The sequence below is a fragment of the Mercenaria mercenaria genome, chromosome 1, assembly GCF_021730395.1.
Source record: "Mercenaria mercenaria strain notata chromosome 1, MADL_Memer_1, whole genome shotgun sequence".
Lineage (NCBI taxonomy): Eukaryota > Metazoa > Mollusca > Bivalvia > Venerida > Veneridae > Mercenaria > Mercenaria mercenaria.
Window position 1 is genome coordinate 62,370,251 of NC_069361.1, and position 19,940 is coordinate 62,390,190.

A 19,940-nucleotide genomic window follows, 5' to 3' on the forward strand; every position below is an offset into this window, starting at 1 on the left:
TATACTTCTCCTTGTATTAGACGAGATAATACGCAATGCTTGACTGTATATTTCTCACTTATGTATCATATATCTGTTCTGCATACACATTACAACTTGTTTACAATCTGATCTGAAACAGGCCTGACCAAAAAATTTGGCTCTAAGAATATTATTCAGTTTTGATTTCTAGTTGTTACAGTTTAGAAAGATTACCTGGTATTTGTGAGGCAAATTTCACAGCTGCTGATGTGTTGCGAATAATTCGTAACTGAATCTGTTGCCAATTATGGTTTTCCTGAAATATATATATAGGCACACTTAATCATTTCTTATCATTATTTTTTGATTATACAAAATCTAATACTGTAAGACTAAGAGTGTGTGTGTGAACATGGTCTCAAATTCTGTAAGACTAAGAGATTGTGTGTGAACATGGTCTCAAATTATGTAAGACTAAGAGATTGTGTGTGAGCACGGTCTCAAATTCTGTAAGACTAAGAATGTGTGTGAACATGGTCTCAAATTCTGTAAGACTAAGAGATTGTGTGTAAACACGGCCTCAAATTCTGAAAGACTGTTTGTGACATAGTTTCCAATTCTGTAAGAGATTGTGTGCAAAGACAATCTCAAATACTGTAAGACTAAGAGCTTCTGAATGGTCTCAAATTCTGTGAGACTAAGATTATGTGAAGGTAAGTTTAGCAGTTAGACCTGTCTTATGCAGCCACTCAAGAGAGAAACTCAACTTGAACTATTAATGCAGATTACTGTCAAATGCAGGTAACTTGATATATATGTAGATATGGGACTAAAACAAGTAGGTGCATAAGAAAGATGACAACTAGCACAGGTTTGACTGTACTAATATTTTTTATATTGTTATTTTACTCATCTGTATGAAATAATTTTGTACTTTGCTTTAGGCCTCATTATCAGTTATAACAATGTTTCACTGTACAGATTAGCAAAAAAAAAAAAAGAATATCAGAAAAGGAATTAATGACTGATTTAAATAATTATTTTCATGCCAAAATCCTGCCAATGCAAAATAAATACAGTGGTTCTCACCTGGGCTATGTTCTTTGTTGACTCACTACACCTTTCTAACATCTGCTCAAATATTTTGTTAAGGTGGTCTAGTAAAGCTTGTTTGTCTGAAGTGATTGGCTGTATATCTGTTCTGTCTCGTGGTATCTGCTGCCAGTACTTCCTCGATAAACTCTCGTTGTATCGCCCAACATTGGAACCAGTCAAACTTGCCAAGTCATTCATATCACAGCTATCACAGGATTTTCTCTTATTGACACGCTGGCAAGATGTGAATTTATCATAGTTGGTGCTACAGTTGGAATCACTGGAGTATGAATTGTTCTCAGACAAAACATAGTAGAATGATTGGGCTGGGCTGACAGAGGCGAGAGTTTTATGGACAATTTCTTCTTCAATATCACTTCTAGTCATTGTTCCATCACGGTCATTGTCTGCAGACAGCTGGAGATCACATGGAGATTGTGACATGAAATAATGGTTAATCTTCTGTAAGTTTGCTAAACGAGAAGAACTTCGTATGCTTTTACCTTCCTGACTTGGAATGGTTGTATGAACTGAGTTGTGTAATGGACTATCACAGAAAAAAGATGGTGAACCAGTCAAACACCAGCCATCATGGGAATTAACTCCCCCTTCCTGATGAGGAATGGTCATAGCTGGGCTGGGATTTGACAGTTGTGCCATCTGATTAGTGTATACTGGAGAACTGTGAACAGGTGATCCACAGGCGGTCACAGTCTGAAGTCCACAGTTGACTGATAAATCTGTGACCTGATAACTGTCCTGGGGACTGTATGGTTCACTCTGATAAACAGTTTCACTGTAGGGAGATCCCTGTGGGCACCTGTCCTCCTGGTATGGGCTGTGAGGGGATGGCGGATGTAGGTACATGGGACTATGTCTTGGAGAATACTGGCAAGATGGTGAACTTGCAGGACTTCCATTTGGTATATAGCCTGGTGAATGTACACCAGTGTCTGGCATATACCTTGGAGATGATACCTGGTTTTTTGGAGAATGACAGGGTGACAAGTTGTTTGTATAACCAGGGTACTGTGGCGGTGGTCTTGAAATCATTTGGTTTGCATGAGTTGCACTCATATTCATTGGTTCATTCATTGACTGACCAGACATACCATTCATCAGCCACTCCTCATTCTGCATGCCAAATTCTACCTTGCAACTTCTGTGTATCTCTTCTCCAGCATATCTATCACAGCGTAATTTTTTGGTTGGTGGCTGATTATCATTCTGTAACATCATTAAAATCTCATCCATCTCTTCCTCTATAAACTCTGTCACACCATTGCAATTCTGACTGTGGTTATTTGCAGAAACAATACGCCCTTGACTACAGGGTTGCCATGGAGATGTACTCTGTTGACCTTGGTTACAACCCTCTCCCAGTTTCTTATCAAAATGACAACTAGATCTCAAATCTTCCTCCTTCACTTTCTCTCTTGCTGAAGATGTCTTCAGTGTGTCACATGATTCATCCCCAACTTGGGGATTCGTTAAATGATTATTTTCTAAGTCTACAAGTGGTTGGCAAGTCAGTTTTGGACTGCTTGTCAAATTACAGGATGCTTCACTACCATCACCTTTCTTTGGTCTTCCCATCTTTATAGCTGTCAAATATAGAATAATAATACTTTAAAGTTCCAAAGGTTTTAAATCATATGTTAAAAACATATGAAACTGCTGCCCAAATAGACATTATGCACAATTATATGGTTTGAAAAGCACTACTTTTAATACTGCACATGAAATTATTCAGCTACAGCCATAAAGGGAGATAATTAAAAACAAAAGATTCATTAAAAACTTCTACAGTGAAACACCGCTCGCTCGAGCATCGATGACTCGAGCACCCGGGCTCGCTCGAGCAATTCATGTGGTCCCGGCCGATTTCCTTCTATTTTCTACGTGAAATTACCATGGCTGGGTCGAGCATCGATAACTCGATCGCTCGAGCATGACACCTGGTCCCTGTGTATTAATTTACTCTTTGTTGCTTATGGCAAACTCGAGCAGAGGTGTCAAAATTTTTCACACCTTCGGCGGTCAGAATGTATCGGTTAATTTAAAACTTTCCCACGTCGTGAGAATTGCATGGTCTATTCCCCGGCTATCTTAAATGTTTGTTTGTCGGTATATTTGATCTGATAATGAATTTAATTATTGATGAAAGGTGGAAGAAAAATTTTATTGATCAAAATTGTTATTAATTATTACTTTTTTCTGCGGGATCGAGAAGATAATTATGAGATCTTAATATTTTAATCAACAGTTGTTTGCATGCAAATACAGGAAATAAGATAGCCTTTTTATAAAATTGAGACGATAAAATGAGATCTTAATTTGGAGAAGAAAATTGCGAATTCGATTACAGTATTTCAAATAAAAATGTCTTAGCTGTTTCTTACGATCTATCATAAATAACGTTTGTAATACGTTTTTTTTAGATGTCACGAGTGTGTTATTATTACGCATCACCGTTTCCTCTGCAAATGGTCTCGATGACAATTCGTAAAACAAACTTCAACTTTCTTCGTATGTTGGTAAATGTTTGGGTCGCTCGAAACCATGGATAACTCGAGCATTTTGCTCATCCCCTTGCGACCTCGAGCGAGCGGTGTTTCACTGTAGTATGTTCACTGGTATTCAAACCTTTGTCAGATATTAGCAAAAACATTTATTTGACATAGGATTTGATAGGTAAGTCCCAGACAAGGAAATCAGGGGAATGGGTTGCATCATAGACTCTGACTTTGAAGATACGACCTTAAAACTGGTTAATCAGATTTTGGTCAACCATGGATTTGTTCAAAATTTTACCAAATCATCATCTACACTTATTTATGTACACTGAGTTTTTCATACATATCAGATTCTCATTTAAAGTATTTTTAAGATTTGATTTTCCTATTCTGGTTGCCTAACCAAGATAGCATTATTTTAGCATAAATATAAATTCAGTAAACATATTTTGCCTTAGGAATAGTATGAATATAAGAATATAAGCACTACTGTATTAAAGTTGTCAAAATTTTGCATTGACAAGTACATATTTTGCCAAAATCAGTAAAAATGCAAGTTTATGAATTTATTATTACCTCCCTTTGTCTATCTCAGTTGCGCAACCAAGATAGATTGAACATAGATTAATTCTGAAGCTACACGCTATTTTAAAACTTGCTGTTTGCTTCAGGTGGTTTAAATATTCCCATATTTATCAAATATACATGCCACACTGTCTCATGGATATCAATTTTTACATGCAGCATGAAAGTAAACCAGTAAAAGCTTTTAGAATAACAACCATTCCATCAACAAGTAATATAGACCAAGTTTAGTGAAAATCTATCAAGTTATAAACAAACATTACATAATAAACAAAATAAAGAATAAAGTATATTTAAACAGGTTAATTCTGTATTTAAATTAACATATCAGAGGATTTTTCTTCTTGGAGCTAGAATTTGTTTTGCTTTGTATGAATTTCAGAATATTTTGTTTTGAAAACTTGAAGGTCAGATGTTTAATTCAGAGTAAACCAAATATGTCTTATTTTTTTTTCCAAATATTTTAGTTACTCAAAATCTGATAAGCTCTAAAAAGATATACATCCTGTTCAAACGTATTGTATTATAATGTAATGAAGTTAAACATATTGTATTATAATGTAATGAAGTTATAATGTAATGAAGTTAAACATATTGTATTATAATGTAATGAAGTTAAACATATTGTATTATAATGTAATGAAGTTATAATGTAATGAAGTTAAATGTATTGTATTATAATGTAATGAAGTTAAACGTATTTTATTATAATGTAATGAAGTTAAACGTATTATAATGTAATGAAGTTATAATGTAATGAAGTTAAATGTATTGTATTATAATGTAATGAAGTTAAATGTATTTTATTATAATGTAATGAAGTTAAACGTATTGTATAATAATATAATGAAGTTAAACGTATTGTATTATAATGTAATGAAGTTAAACGTATCGTATTATAATGTAATGAAGTTAAACGTATTGTATTATAATGTAATAAGTTAAACGTATTGTATTATAATGTAATGAAGTTAAACATATTTAATTATAATGTAATGAAGTTAAACGTATTGTATTATAATGTAATGAAGTTATATCTTTTGAAGACCTTCAAATTTCATATCGGGCACATGATGTCATTTGTGATGTAAATTTCTGATGTTGTTGAGTTTACTAGTTCACTAACAAGGATATTTTCAATTTCACTCAGTCTCAAGAACAAATTCATATCAATTATATGATAATTTTAAGTGTAGATACATATGTAATAAAAAGATTTGCATCAAAAAATATGTACTCTTTCTTTTGTAGAATAATACTGCACACCTCAGTCACACAATATTTTCACTGCAGAACTTGTACATATTTCTCAATACAAATCTAACACAAATGACAAATAAGTTAGTCATTAGACAAACTGGCACACTTTAAACAGGGGCTACACTGACCTATTTTCTGAATCACAAAATTCAGAATTTCATGTTGAAGGATTACACTGGATAGCGGAATTAGGGCACAGTTGTTAATATACCGTAATTATAAGAAAAGTTTGATCTGGGAATAATTGGTATATTCACCTTGGCTGAATTTAATGCTTGTACTTACCTTCTCTTGACATGCCAACTGTTAGACACTTCTGGTATCGGCAATATCTACAGTTGTTTCGGTTTCTTGGGTTGATACCACACTCTTTTTCTCCTTTACAGATATAACTTTGGTTTTCTACTAAACCGCGTCGGAAAAATTTCTGTAAAATCCAAATGTGAAGAATTTCACTCACTTGTTCTCAATGTAATATTCTCATATATGTTTATTCTTCTGTTATATTATAAGTCCTTTGTGTGAATGAGTTTACTAGTATTTGTGAGTTTACTTCCTTCAAAAGCATTTAATGAAGGGAAAGCACGAGACAACATGAAACATTGTCACTTTAATTATAACAGACACGCAAGATTTTCAAAAAATGCTGAACTATATACCTATAAAGTTTTATGACTAGCAACACAAAGTTTTAGGCCCTTAATGCATATTTCTGACTGAGTCAAGGGATGTAACTCTGGTCTTGTAGACTGAACTCTAAAAAAAAACAAGGTGCACAACTCAGATTATGTTTGATGGCTCTATGTTAGGGGCAAACTCATTTTTAGTGGTTTGAAGGGGGAGTGAGTGGGGGTGAGAGGTTTGGAGGGGAAAATCCCCTTAAAAACAAAGTGAACTTGAAGAATATAGTTTTGGTCTTGCAGAGTGAAATCCAAAACAAAAACCCTGGTGCACAAATTCACATGCTGAAAATTCCTATATTGTTCCGTGACCCTAAGTCAAATACTTTTTGAGAAATATTGGATACAAACTTTTAAGCCCTTGATGTATATTTTTACATAATCAAGGGCCGTAAGTCTGGTGAAATCTTAAACGATACACCAGGTGAACAATTTCATTAAGAAATAACAAAGATAGAGTGAATCAGATCTTAAACCTGAAATTCTATGTAAAAAGGGGACAAAAATCATAATACTGGTATCAAAGTTATGACTCTTGTGTCATATATAGGTGATGTGTAGCAACTATTCTAAGTCTGAACTGGAGATTGTTTTCAAGAAAAACATCTCCAACCACCTACCATGCAGAAATTGTAAAAATGCCACAATTAAAGGGCCTTAACTCCAGAGAAAATCACTGAACCATAACATTAAGACTATAAATACAACTAGGCTTGGTAGTGGTAACTCCTATGAAATTTGGTAGAATTCCAACCAGTGGTAATGCAGAAGTAGCACAAATCAAAAAATTTGGCTAATCAAGGGTCAAGACTCCGCTGAAAGATCAGTACATGACAGTAATATGCATAACTTTGTTTAACACTAATCACTTGTGGAGTTTGCTGATATTCAGCCTAACTGTATACAGCAAGTAGTGTAAACACTATAAATTATAATAAATCTAGGGCCATAACAGCTTGGAAGTGGTCACTCTTGTAAGGTTTGGTAGAAATCCACCCAATATTTTAGAAGAAGTGGCCAAATCATCTTAAAAATTGACAAATCAAGGACCATAACTCTGCTGAAAATCATCAAGCCAGAAAATTCCATTGATATGCACAACTAGACTAGATCTACTTTTCAGATTTTATTTACCTCACAACAGCGGGTGTTAAGTGCTGTGTGGCGGCTCTAAAAAGTCGCCCCGACTTCATTTCAGTGTTTAAAATCAGATTTTAAGTAGATATGGAAATAATTCGTTAAATATTGGTGCCAGAGTTATGGACTTTGTGTCATACTATTTGGGTGACAATGAGGAACAACTGTTTTAAATTTGAAGCAATGCCATGAAGTAATAACAGAGATAAAGTGAAAGTGTTTCAAAGCAGACACAGACATGGTTGCTGGGCTGACTAGGATATATGGCTAAGAAGTCAGGCAATTCAGATAATATGATAAAATGTTTACAACTATTAAGTCCTTTTAACAGATAAAATCTGCTCCCATAAAAGAATACAGTTTTATAAAGCATTTGAATAGGTGACATACTGTGACAGCTGTATTTCCATAAAGCACTTATGCCCATATGTGTATGCTTCACAGACAATGAGCTTTAAGAAGAGCTGTCTGTAAGACAGCGCGCTCCACTATTCGGCGATTTGATAGTAAAATGAATTTATATCTCAATAAGATATCTCTACTTTAAAAGGAAGAAACACCAAGATATAAAAAGACCCTACTACTCTGAGGGGTTAAAGGTCAAGTATGGAGGTGGTAATGATGATGATTGATGGTAAAGATATGTTTTGAGTTTCAAGTCATTATCTTATATAGTACCAAAGTTATGTCCAGAAAACAAAGTTTGTCAAAAAATGTAAGTATGAGAGGGGCATAATTTGGTCAAAAATACAAATGAGCCGTGCCATGAGAAAACCAACATAGTGGGTTTGCGACCAGCATGGATCCAGACCAGCCTGCGCGTCCGCGCAGTCTGGTCAGGATACATGCTGTTCGCTTTTAAAGCTTATTGGAACTGGAGGGACTGTTAGCGAACAGCATGGATCCTGACCAGACTGCGCAGATGCGCAGGCTGGTCTGGATCCATGCTGGTCGCAAAGCCACTATGTTGGTTTTCCCATGGCTTGGCTCAAATTAGTGTTATGGGGATTGTTACCACACATGCAGATGATGATTATAAAGAAATGTTTTTAATTTCAAGTCATTATCTTTTAAAGTACCAAAGATATGTCTATAAACAAAGCTTTCGAAAAATAAACAAGAAAATAATTCCAAGTATAACACCTTGGTGACCTTGACCTTGGGTATAATGGGCCCAGCCCCTGCACATACTTTGTTTGTATGCTTGACAATGTTTATGTGAAGTTACAGTAAGATATATGCAATAGTAACAAAGAAATGACAGAAAAACAAAGGTTGCCGAAAAACTTTAACCTCAAAAATAACGTAAGTATAACACCTTGGTGACCTTGCCCTTGGGTATAATGGGCCCAGCCCCTTCATATATTTTGTTTGTATGCTGGACAATATTTACATGAAGTTACAATAAGATATAAGCAAAAGTAACAAAGATATGACTGAAAAACAAAGGTTGCCGAGAAACTTTAACCTTAAAAATAACCTAAGTATATCATCTTGGTGACCTTGACCTTGGGTATAATGGGCCCAGCCCCTGCACATACTTTGCTTGTATGCTGGACAATGTTTATGTGAACTAACAGTAACATATGAGCAATAGTAACAAAGATATGACAGAAAAACAAAGGTTGCCGAAAAACTTTAACCTTATAAATAACCTAAGTATGACACCTTGGTGACATTGACCTTGGGTACAATGGGCCCAGCCCCTGCACATACTTTGTTTGTATGCTGGACAATCTTTATGTGAAGTTACAGTAAGATATAAGCAATAGTAAGAAAGATAAAAATAATTAAGACAGAAAAACAAAGGTTGCTAAAAAACTTTAACCTTGAAAATAACCTAAGTAAAACACCTTGGTGACCTTGACCTTGGGTATAATAGGCCCAGCCCCTGCACATACTTTGTTTGTATGCTTGACAATGTTTATGTGAAGTTACAGTAAGATATATGCAATAGTAACAAAGAAATGACAGAAAAACAAAGGTTGCCGAAAAACTTTAACCTTAAAAATAACATAAGTATAACACCTTGGTGACATTGCCCTTGGGTATGATGGGCCCAGCCCCTTCATATACTTTGTTTGTATGCTGGACAATGTTTATGTGAACTTACAGTAACATATAAGCAATAGTAACAAAGATATGACAGAAAAACAAAGGTTGCCGATAAACTTTAACCTTATAAATAACCTAAGAATAACACCTTGGTGACCTTGACCTTGGGTACAATGGGCCCAGCCCCTGCACATACTTTGTTTGTATGCTGGACAATCTTTATGTGATGTTACAGTAAGATATAAGCAATAGTAACAAAGATAAAAATAATTATGACAGAAAAACAAAGGTTGCTGAAAAACTTTAACCTTGAAAATAACCTAAGTAAAACACCTTGGTGACCTTGACCTTGGGTATAATGGACCCAACCCCTGCACATACTTTGTTTGTATGCTAGACAATATTTATGAGAAGTTATAGTAAGATATAAGCAATAGTAAAAAACAAAAACAAAGGTTGCCGAAAAACTTTAACCAAGAAAGCTCATGCCGACGCTGACGCCGGGGTGAGTAGAATAGCACCCCTATTCTTTGAATAGTGGAGCTAAAAAGTCATAGAAAGTTGCCTATAGTAGGGAGGGTTTGTCACTCTGCCTCTATACAATGTAAGTTGTAACTACCTTGCATCCTTCACAAGTATTAACACCAAAATGTATGTCATTAGCAATGTCACCACACACTTTACCTTGCATCCTTCACAAGTATTAACACCAAAATGTATGTCATTAGCAATGTCACCTCACACTTTACCTTGCATCCTTCACAAGTATTAACACCTTGCATCCTTCACAAATATTAACACCAAAATGTATGTCATTAGCAATGTCACCACACACTTTACCTTGCATCCTTCACAAGTATTAACACCTTGCATCCTTCACAAGTATTAACACCAAAATGTATGCCATTAGCAATGTCACCACACACTTTACCTTGCATCCTTCACAAGTATTAACACCTTGCATCCTTCACAAGTATTAACACCAAAATGTATGTCATTAGCAATGTCACTACACACTTTACCTTGCATCCTTCACAAGTATTAACACCTTGCATCCTTCACAAGTACTAACACCAAAATGTATGCCATTAGCAATGTCACCACACACTTTACCTTGCATCCTTCACAAGTATTAACACCAAAATGTATGCCATTAGCAATGTCACCACACACTTTACCTTGCATCCTTCACAAGTATTAACACCAAAATGTATGCCATTAGCAATGTCACCACACACTTTACCTTGCATTCTTCACAAGTATTAACACCTTGCATCCTTCACAAGTACTAACACCAAAAATGTATGCCATTAGCAATGTCACCACACACTTTACCTTGCATCCTTCACAAGTATTAACACCTTGCATCCTTCACAAGTACTAACACCAAAATGTATGCCATTAGCAATGTCACCACACACTTTACCTTGCATTCTTCACAAGTATTAACACCTTGCATCATTCACAAGTACTAACACCAAAATGTATGCCATTAGCAATGTCACCACACACTTTACCTTGCATCCTTCACAAGTATTAACACCAAAATGTATGCCATTAGCAATGTCACCACACACTTTACCTTGCATCCTTCAAAAGTATTAACACCAAAATGTATGCCATTAGCAATGTCACCACACACTTTACCTTGCATCCTTCACAAGTATTAACACCAAAATGTATGCCATTAGCAATGTCACCACACACTTTACACAGGACTTGTCCCTCAGCTGGCTGGACTGACTCAGGTTTTTCTGAAAAAAAAAAAACATAAGACAATGTAAATCTTTTGTTTATACTGACAGTCAGTAAAATAAAAACATTTCTAATGTGCAATACAATAACAGAATGTGTATCTTAACCATCCATATGCTGTACATTTATTTATTTAAAACATATCACACTGGTATCAGAACATAGCAAAAAAAAAAAATGACTAGCAATAAACATCTCTGATCAGATTGTTTCTTTTTTTTAACAAGCTCATTTGGCCTATATAATTTCTATATATTGCACTTCAGTCATATTTTAACTATTTGTTGCAATATTAACCATATTTTCTATACTGAAACTAAATGAAATGAAATTGAAAATGAAAATATATAAAAGTAAATTAGATGTGTGTCCCCTGTAACATGATGTATGGTTTCATGACTCTAGGTGAGATGTTAAACGCACTTTATGTGTACTTTAAGCTAAGTCAGGGATCATAACTCTAATGTTTTATGACTCTAAGTGAAATACTTTTTGAAATATATGGGACATAAACTTTTATGCCCTTTATGCACATTTTTGACTAAGTCAAGGGCCATAACTCTGGTCTTGCACAGTGATTCAAATCCATTTTAGTTAAAACAGATATATGGTGAAAAAGCAAATTCTTCATGAAATATTTATGCCAGAGTTATGGACCTTGTATCATATGATGAGGACTTTAATGTGGAAGAGCTATTTTAAGTTGAATCAAATCCATTAGTATATGCGTAATAAAAAAGGAGATAATGGTAAACAAAGTTTGACTACCAGTCATTTGTTTTATATGGATATACAGAGTACCGAGATTCCGTTGGCGGCATAAATGAATAATGAATATCTGTTTAAGTCATTTAAGTTGTTACTTCAATAAAGGATAAACATATTGACCAGCTTTTCCAATGACAAATGGTTAAGTTGATTTCTACATTGAAAAACACTGGGGTAAGTGATGCTGACATAATTTAAAACTTTCACCAGGTGGGGTCATATGTTGAACCGCAGAGCTTCGATCTATCCAGTATAATTTCAGAGACTCTCACTTACTGAAATAACCTGATGGTGTTTGATATTATGGCTTCAAAGGGTTTCAATCAAAGATTTTGAATGAGAAGAATGAAAGTCAGTTATGATTTCAGTGACCTTTTATTTAATGAAAGTTGGTAAATTTAGAGAAAAAAAGATTGTAATCAACCTCATCTTGTGATAACATTTAATTTTTAAAGATGTGCATATGATAGTGAATTTTGTATGATGTTCACAAGCTACATGCACAGGTGAAAATGGTCACACTTAAAAATCACAAAAGAAATCACCCTATTGGATCAGTCTAAAATAATGTAAAGAATAATAGTAAGTGAATATCAAAACATTTAATACAAGTTGCAAGAATGAAAAAATACCAAATATGAACTGAAGCGTTTTTAAAGTGCTTTAGTATACATCAATTTGGAGCTTGTATATATTAGCAATTTATCTGTATGTCCTGAGAGGTTATTAATTTAAGTTTGAATTCACTGAAGTATTTGTCAGGTTTTGTGCTAAGTTTTTCTCAATCTTTCAATTGTATTTCAAAACATGACTAGTAAATGACCTTTATTGCAGTCATTTCAACAATGCACTGAAAAAAAAGACTGAATTGAAATACAATACCAGTTGTATTGTACATAGGCATGCTTTATTCTCAAAAAATTGTCGGAAGAAAATGAAACATAAAAGTGTCATATGATCAGGGTTCTACATTTATTCTAAACAGTTTTAGATTCTAAACTTAAACATGGTAAACATGGTGTTACTTTTTAAGAGCAAATGCTGCCTGGTCTTATATGATCCTTTGAGGATACCTGAGGGATACACAAGGTACCTAATACTGGCCAGGACCAATACATCTATACATACTCTGGTAGTTAGTCACTCAAGGTACTTAATACTGGCCAGGACCAATACATCTATACATACTCTGGTAGTTAGTCACTCAAAGTACCTAATACTGGCCAGGACCAATACATCTATACAAACTCTGGTAGTTAGTCACTCAAGGTACCTAATACTGGCCAGGACCAATACATCTATACAAACTCTGGTAGTTAGTCACTCAAGGTACTTAATACTGGCCAGGACCAATACATCTATACATACTCTGGTAGTCACTCAAAATTTCGAGTTACTAAGTTGATATTTCAAGATTCATAACTGGAAACTTTGAGTAAGTTACACAAAATAATGACGTAACTCGCAATTTTCAGTTAAAATGCAGTTAATATATAACATACACCTTGCACTAATGCTCTTCCATAAAACCTCCATCCATGCATAAAAAGTCAAAATATAGAACAAGAAAAATGACCTCTAAATATGACCTTTTCCACTACTCTGTAAGGACTCTTAGTATTGTACATGACAATCATATTTATGCCAAGATATCTGAATAGCATCCTGGCTAAAGTTTCTTTAGTTTCAAAATTATTGTCCATACCAGAATTCATTACAAGGGAGATAAATCAGTATGTTTTCAAGATTGGTGAAGATCTAACAAGCGATAAATGAAAAATAGATCATTTAAAGAAAAATGTTTATGACAGATGGAGTACTCTGTTATTGATTGACGTAACCAAAGAGCTATAAAAAATAAATAGATTGGCAACTTGAAAGGCATATAGAGCAAATCTCGTCAACCTCCCGTGACAAAAAAATGAGATCTCGTAAGAATCGTTTACCGGAAGTGGCGCTTTCTCCACGCGCCATTTTGTATGCGAAAGCAATTATTCATCGGTAAAATAATTATCACCGTATGACCATGCTTCTTTCGATGGCAAAAAAACGTGTACTTCGTGTCTTAAGACCATTTCACATTAAACTAATTTTGTTTTAGAAGCTAACGTGTATTTTAAATGTAGTTTTAAAGGTACAAATTGTAACTTCATGCTCGCCGATGTTTGTTTTTAGTAAGATAACGCCGAATCATGCTCTGACACGAGCTCACGCGAGATTACAGCCAGTTGCCATTCTATGTATTTTATACTTCTTTGACGTAACCTAATATTCTAACACGACCAGTAAATAACCTACATACATGTAGCGCAAAATCTATCTCGGGTTATTCTGCAATAAACCACTCGTGTGCAACGACATCATCCGATCCAGGTGCGTAGCACGGTCGTAAAAAGTAGTTACCATTTTTTCTAACACTGTTGATGCTAGTATGTTGTGTTAGAATCAAAATAATAAGTTCCCACGTGTGATTTATCGTAGAATAACCCGAGTTTTTCATTCTTATGCGAAACAATATCACATATCACTCAGGCCTATGGCCTTCATGATATATTCTTACGCATAAGAACTCAAACTCGGGTTATTCTACGATAAACCATGTTTGGGAACTTACTATTTCTTAAATAAATAATCTAGCTTTGCTCCTAGTGAAATAATACAGAAAGACGGTTGCTTTATAATAAAAAAAAAAAAACTATGCTGTTTGTAGGCAGTTAGACTCTTACCTTTACGACACATTCCTGCCATAAGGCATCGTTGATAGCGGCAGTATTGACAACGAATACGACCTTGTTTAACTATATCACAGTTTCCACTACACTGACACGTGAATGTTGGTTCTCCATCTTTTGTACATCTGATATAAAAACTCTGAAAACAAAAAATCTTTAATGTTATCCTTAGTTCTTTGAACTTACCAGTCTCTTTCTTACACAAACAGTACACATGTAAGCACACACACTATGTGCCATGGCCATTTATGACTTTAACAAGTGTTTGTGGATATTTGTGTATTATGGCATTTAAAAACACCTGAAATGTTTGAAAAAATGAGAATAAATTAAAAAAATATTTTCTGAAAGTCTGAAATGACCATTCCATTATTATACAGAATTGATTCCATATGTTGTATTTATGGAGATGAAACACCATTGGAATGATCAGTCTTTGAACAATCTATTGACTATGTCATGTAAAATGCAAAACAGCACTTATTATAACAGACGAAGCAGTGAAATAGGACTGTTTAAAAATTTTTCTTTTGAGAAAGTTGATGCTACAAGACTTCTATCTTTGAACAGTATGCAGTTGGAATGCAGTTAACTTTTGTAGAAATACAGCTGCAGTGAAGCTGTAATCACAGAACTCTTTTATTTATTTTGAAAAAGGAAATACTTGTGCCAGAGTTATGGCCCTAGTGCCATTGGATGTAGGTGATGATGAGGAATAATCATTTTAAGTTTGTAGCAAATCCATTGCATCAAAACTTTTACTAAGGTGTGGATGTGGAATGGATGCTGACGCTGACATCAACAACAATGCCAGATCGAGTAGACTATATAGCTCTCCATATACTTTGTACAGTCGATCGAGCTAATATTCTAAAACATTATTTTTTTTACATGGGTTTGGTTTTATAAAATAGACCCAAGGATAATTTTAATCCTTTCACAACATTTTAAGCCTAATCCTACAAGAAATCTCTGAATCAGATCTTTTAATCTTGTTTTGCAATGACAGATACTCAACAATGACATATCCTCAATAAACATAAAAGTATCCTAGCCGCCTACTGACAAGTGTTTGTAAAAATGATAAAAATCATTGGCATATGATAAAAACGCTATACAAATCCATACAAAACACCTCTAATATTCATACCCTAGTTAAACAAAATAAAATGACATAAAGAAGTTATAGTCTTGATACTCTTTATGTCGTGTTATTTGTTTACTCATGTCACACCTCGTATTGACTTGCCACTGTACATGCTAGAAATACCACAATAAATATGTGATGCTAAAACACTTCATAGACATCTATTATGATATATAAACACTACACATCTTGAACGTTATATATACAAGATGCTAATAACAATGCATATTTTTTATTAAGCCAAAGGCCAAACAAAACCCTAAGTGGACAACTTCAAATGCTGAATATTTTGTTTGTTTTGGGTTAAAAGCCGTTTTCAACAGTATTTCAGTTTTGTAATGGCAGGCAGTTAACTTTACCAATGTTCCTGGATTCTGTACCACTAAAAACATGCTGTCTACAACTGCTAACTGCCACACATGTATGTGATTTCAGACACAATGTCTTTGATCAAATTGTCACAGAGAACATACACCTTGCCCGGGTATCAAACTCACAACCACGTGATTTGTATATCTGTGGTCTTCCTATTGATTTAACCAGATGGGCTCAAATGCTGAATGACATTCTTATAATGTTTCAAAAACTGTTTGAGATACATGCAATAGAAAGTTTTAAGAAATTTAAAATTGCATCATTTAATCATTCTAAGAATTTGGTCTTCATGCATATTTTTGACTTAGTCCCAGTTCATAATCCCAGTATACCGAAATCCCAAGATCACTAACAGTTCACTCTAGTTGAATATTTATTTATTTGGGTTTTACGGCACACCAACACAGTATAGGTTATATGGCGCCAAACAGGACTACAAATTTTGGTTTCACATCTCATTTACATCGAAATAAAAACATGAGGTATGGAATCAAAATTTGCATACCTGCTGGAATCACAGAGTTACAGCAAAACCAAGTGTTAAGATCCTATTAGTCGCCTCTTACGATCAAGGGTAAGGCAGTGGTTCCAATTCTTTTCATACACAGATCGTCCCAGAACCACATGGGGCCTCTAGTTGAATAATATTTTTAGAAAAGTGTAATACAAATGGTACTTAAATGACTACCAGAGCTACCTCTTTCAGAGCTATACGGTAAATCGCTCTGTCGCAACTTCCGAGGTAGTACACATGTCCAATAAAAGAACGCCAACAAAGGTGAGTGTCATCATATTTTTATGTATTTTTACAAGCATTGTATCGATTATCAAAAACTGGAGAATGGTAAGCGATTATGTAGATTTGATTTAACTTTACAGAGAACTCAAAGTTCTCAAATTTATTCTTGATTTGTGGTCGTGGCGATGTTTATCAGCAAGCTGATTTCGCAGTGAACTGGGCCGGCTAGTCATGAAAGCACTTTCATTGTCACGTTTGCATTTTAACTGATATCAAGATTTAGCAAACCGAGTAGGCGTGAGATAGCTGTGAGGTATACAATGTATTTGGAAATAAAATTTGTACCGAAAATAGTTTGGAAGTAGAAATATTCATTTTAATTGTGATTTTTTAAATTTCTAAGTTATAAAGGGGCATGATAAAAATGATGCTGATAAACGTTTGTGTTATTTAATTAATATTAATAGTCAAAACTATTGCCCGAGGTTCAAACGACCATTCTTTTCACCATTGACCAGCAAACTATTCACATGACATCAGAAATTAATTTTCCTATTTGTTTGTAAATTTTAGAATTATTACCCCAGAAATTAAACTTCAAATTGTTGACTTATTAGCCCAATAAACGTGAAAAAAAGTATAAAAATATTTCAACCAAGTATCTCTTTCCAGTTTTTGTTACAAGCAATACTTTAGAATGTTTACATTTGATTAATGATCTGTGTCTATGGTCTTGTAAACACCTCTTTGTATGATATTGATCCATTCTTTTATAAATATTAAGGTCACAGGAAACTTATGTTACTTATTTTATTCAAATGTCTCTGTCATTCATAAACCAGGAGACAGCCGATTTTATGGTAGATTTAAATTCTACATACCCATAACTTTCATTTAGACATAATAAACATTTAGACATACTAAATCATTAGAAATAAAGAATTTTTTACTTCAGTTTTCTCCAATATCAATGTTCCATTTTATTAGCTCAATATACAGGATAGGTGGTGGTATAATCTGGCCTACCTTCACCTTTTGTCATATATCTGGCGTACCTTCTGCTTTTGCTGTATACATGATGTAACTTCACCTTTTGTTATAATCTGGCCTACCTTCACCTTTTGTCATATATCTGGTGTACCTTCTGCTTTTGCTGTATACATGATGTAACTTCACCTTTTGTTATAATCTGGCATAGTTTCACCTTTTGTAATATATCTGGTGTAACTTCTGCTTCTGCTGTATACATGATGTAACTTCCCCTTTTGTTATAATCTGGCCTACCTTCACCTTTTGTCGTATATCTGGTGTAACTTCTGCTTTTGCTGTATACATGATGTAACTTCACCTTTTGTTATAATTTGGCCTACCTTCACCTTTTGTCGTATATCTGGTGTAACTTCTGCTTTTGCTGTATACATGATGGAACTTCACCTTTTGTTATAATCTGGCTTATCTTCACCTTTTGTCATATATCTGGTGTAACTTCTGCTTTTGCTGTATACTTGATGTAACTTCCCCTTTTGTTATAATTTGGCCTACCTTCACCTTTTGTCATATATCTGGTGTAACTTCTGCTTCACCTTTTGTCGTATATCTGGTGTAACTTCTGCTTTTGCTGTATACATGATGTAACTTCACCATTTGTTATAATCTGGCCTACCTTCACCTTTTGTTGTATATCTGGTGTAACTTCTGCTTTTGCTGTATACATGATGTAACTTCACCTTTTGTCATATATCTGGTGTACCTTCTGTTTTTGTTGTATACCTGATGTAACTTCACCTTTTGTTATAATCTGGCCTACCTTCACCTTTTGTCATATATCTGGTGTAACTTCCGCTTTTGCTGTATACATGATGTAACTTCACCTTTTGTTATAATCTGGCCTACCTTCACCTTTTGTCATATATCTGGTGTAACTTCTGCTTTTGCTGTATACATGATGTAACTTCACCTTTTGTTATAATCTGGCATAGCTTCACCTTTTGTCATATATCTGGTGTAACTTCTACTTTTGTTGTATAGCTGATGTAACTTCACCTTTTGTTATAATCTGGTGTAACCACCTTTTGTGAGTGTTAATACAAATATGAACAGTAGTAGTGTTTGGCATATGTTCACCTTTTGCTAGGGTTAATATTCATGGTGGGTAGAGGTGCACTTGACTTACATTCCATTTGTTAGGGTTAATATACATCAAGCATACCTTCACCTTTTATGAGGGTTAATATACATGATGGGTGATGGTGTACTTGGCTTACCTTACATGGTAGACATACTAGTGCACCAAAGTAGAATCCACTGGCACGTTCACCACATACAACACACAATTTAACATCTCCATTGTCATCAACCATATTATGATATGGCATCGTCTGTGTCATTTCTCCCTTCATGTCAGTGGGATAATCCACATCGTCATCATGGGGGAAGAAAAGACTTGGTCCTGCAATATCACATTTTCATCTGTTATCTTAAACATTTACACTTGTTTTTTTTGTTTGTTTGTTTCTTTATTTGGTTTAATACTACACCAACATAGCCACAGGTAATATGTCAACTTCCAGCTTTTATTGCAGAGGAAGACCCCAGTTGTCGCTCTGAGCATGATTTTAAGTATGGTTGGATACTTAGGTAAAACCACTGGCCCTCTGTTTTAAAGCCAGGATGACTTACACAATACTACACCCCAAGGGACAATTTCCAAAGGTGAGGGATTTAATACATATATGGGTTATGTATACCGGTATCTGGCCTGGTGTACTTCTTTAAATTCTTAAAGCTATAAATGGTCACTGTTTCAAAATTGAACATATCAACCAAAATAAAGTTACTGAGCTAAATGTCACTTTTTTTTTGTTGAAATTAGTCTGACTTAATCTCTTTCATATGGTATACACTCAAGATTTTTGGTAAAGCTGACTTTACCTTAATTCACCCTGGTGACCCAATATGTAATCCAAACAGTTTCCATACAACATGCCAACAAACCAACTTTCATTACAGAGTGGAAGCTGTTTATTGTTTGTTTTTTTCTAGTTTTAGTAATGTAACCTTGTTAACCTTGACAATGCAGCTACCTACACACCATGTTTCACTTTCATATATCACTCCTGGCTCAAGTTATTGAGC

General features: G+C 34.5%; 1 protein-coding gene across 2 annotated transcripts in view; it reads right to left on the reverse strand.

The window, feature by feature from the left end:
- Nucleotides 1–19,940, reverse strand: part of LOC123536177 (uncharacterized) — a 37,185-nt gene that overhangs the window by 11,973 nt on the left and 5,272 nt on the right. Inside the window, exons 2-7 of one of the 2 annotated variants that reach the window (XM_045319125.2) lie at nt 19,070–19,254; nt 14,539–14,683; nt 10,937–11,043; nt 5,703–5,844; nt 1,051–2,660; nt 196–277 (exon numbers count right to left, since the gene is read on the reverse strand). In XM_045319125.2, coding sequence (XP_045175060.2) covers nt 196–277; nt 1,051–2,660; nt 5,703–5,844; nt 10,937–11,043; nt 14,539–14,683; nt 19,070–19,254 — 2,271 coding nt within the window. Of the gene's footprint in view, nt 1–195; nt 278–1,050; nt 2,661–5,702; nt 5,845–9,908; nt 9,996–10,936; nt 11,044–14,538; nt 14,684–19,069; nt 19,255–19,940 lie in introns of those variants that run through there. The other variant, XM_053549177.1, reaches the window with a different exon arrangement.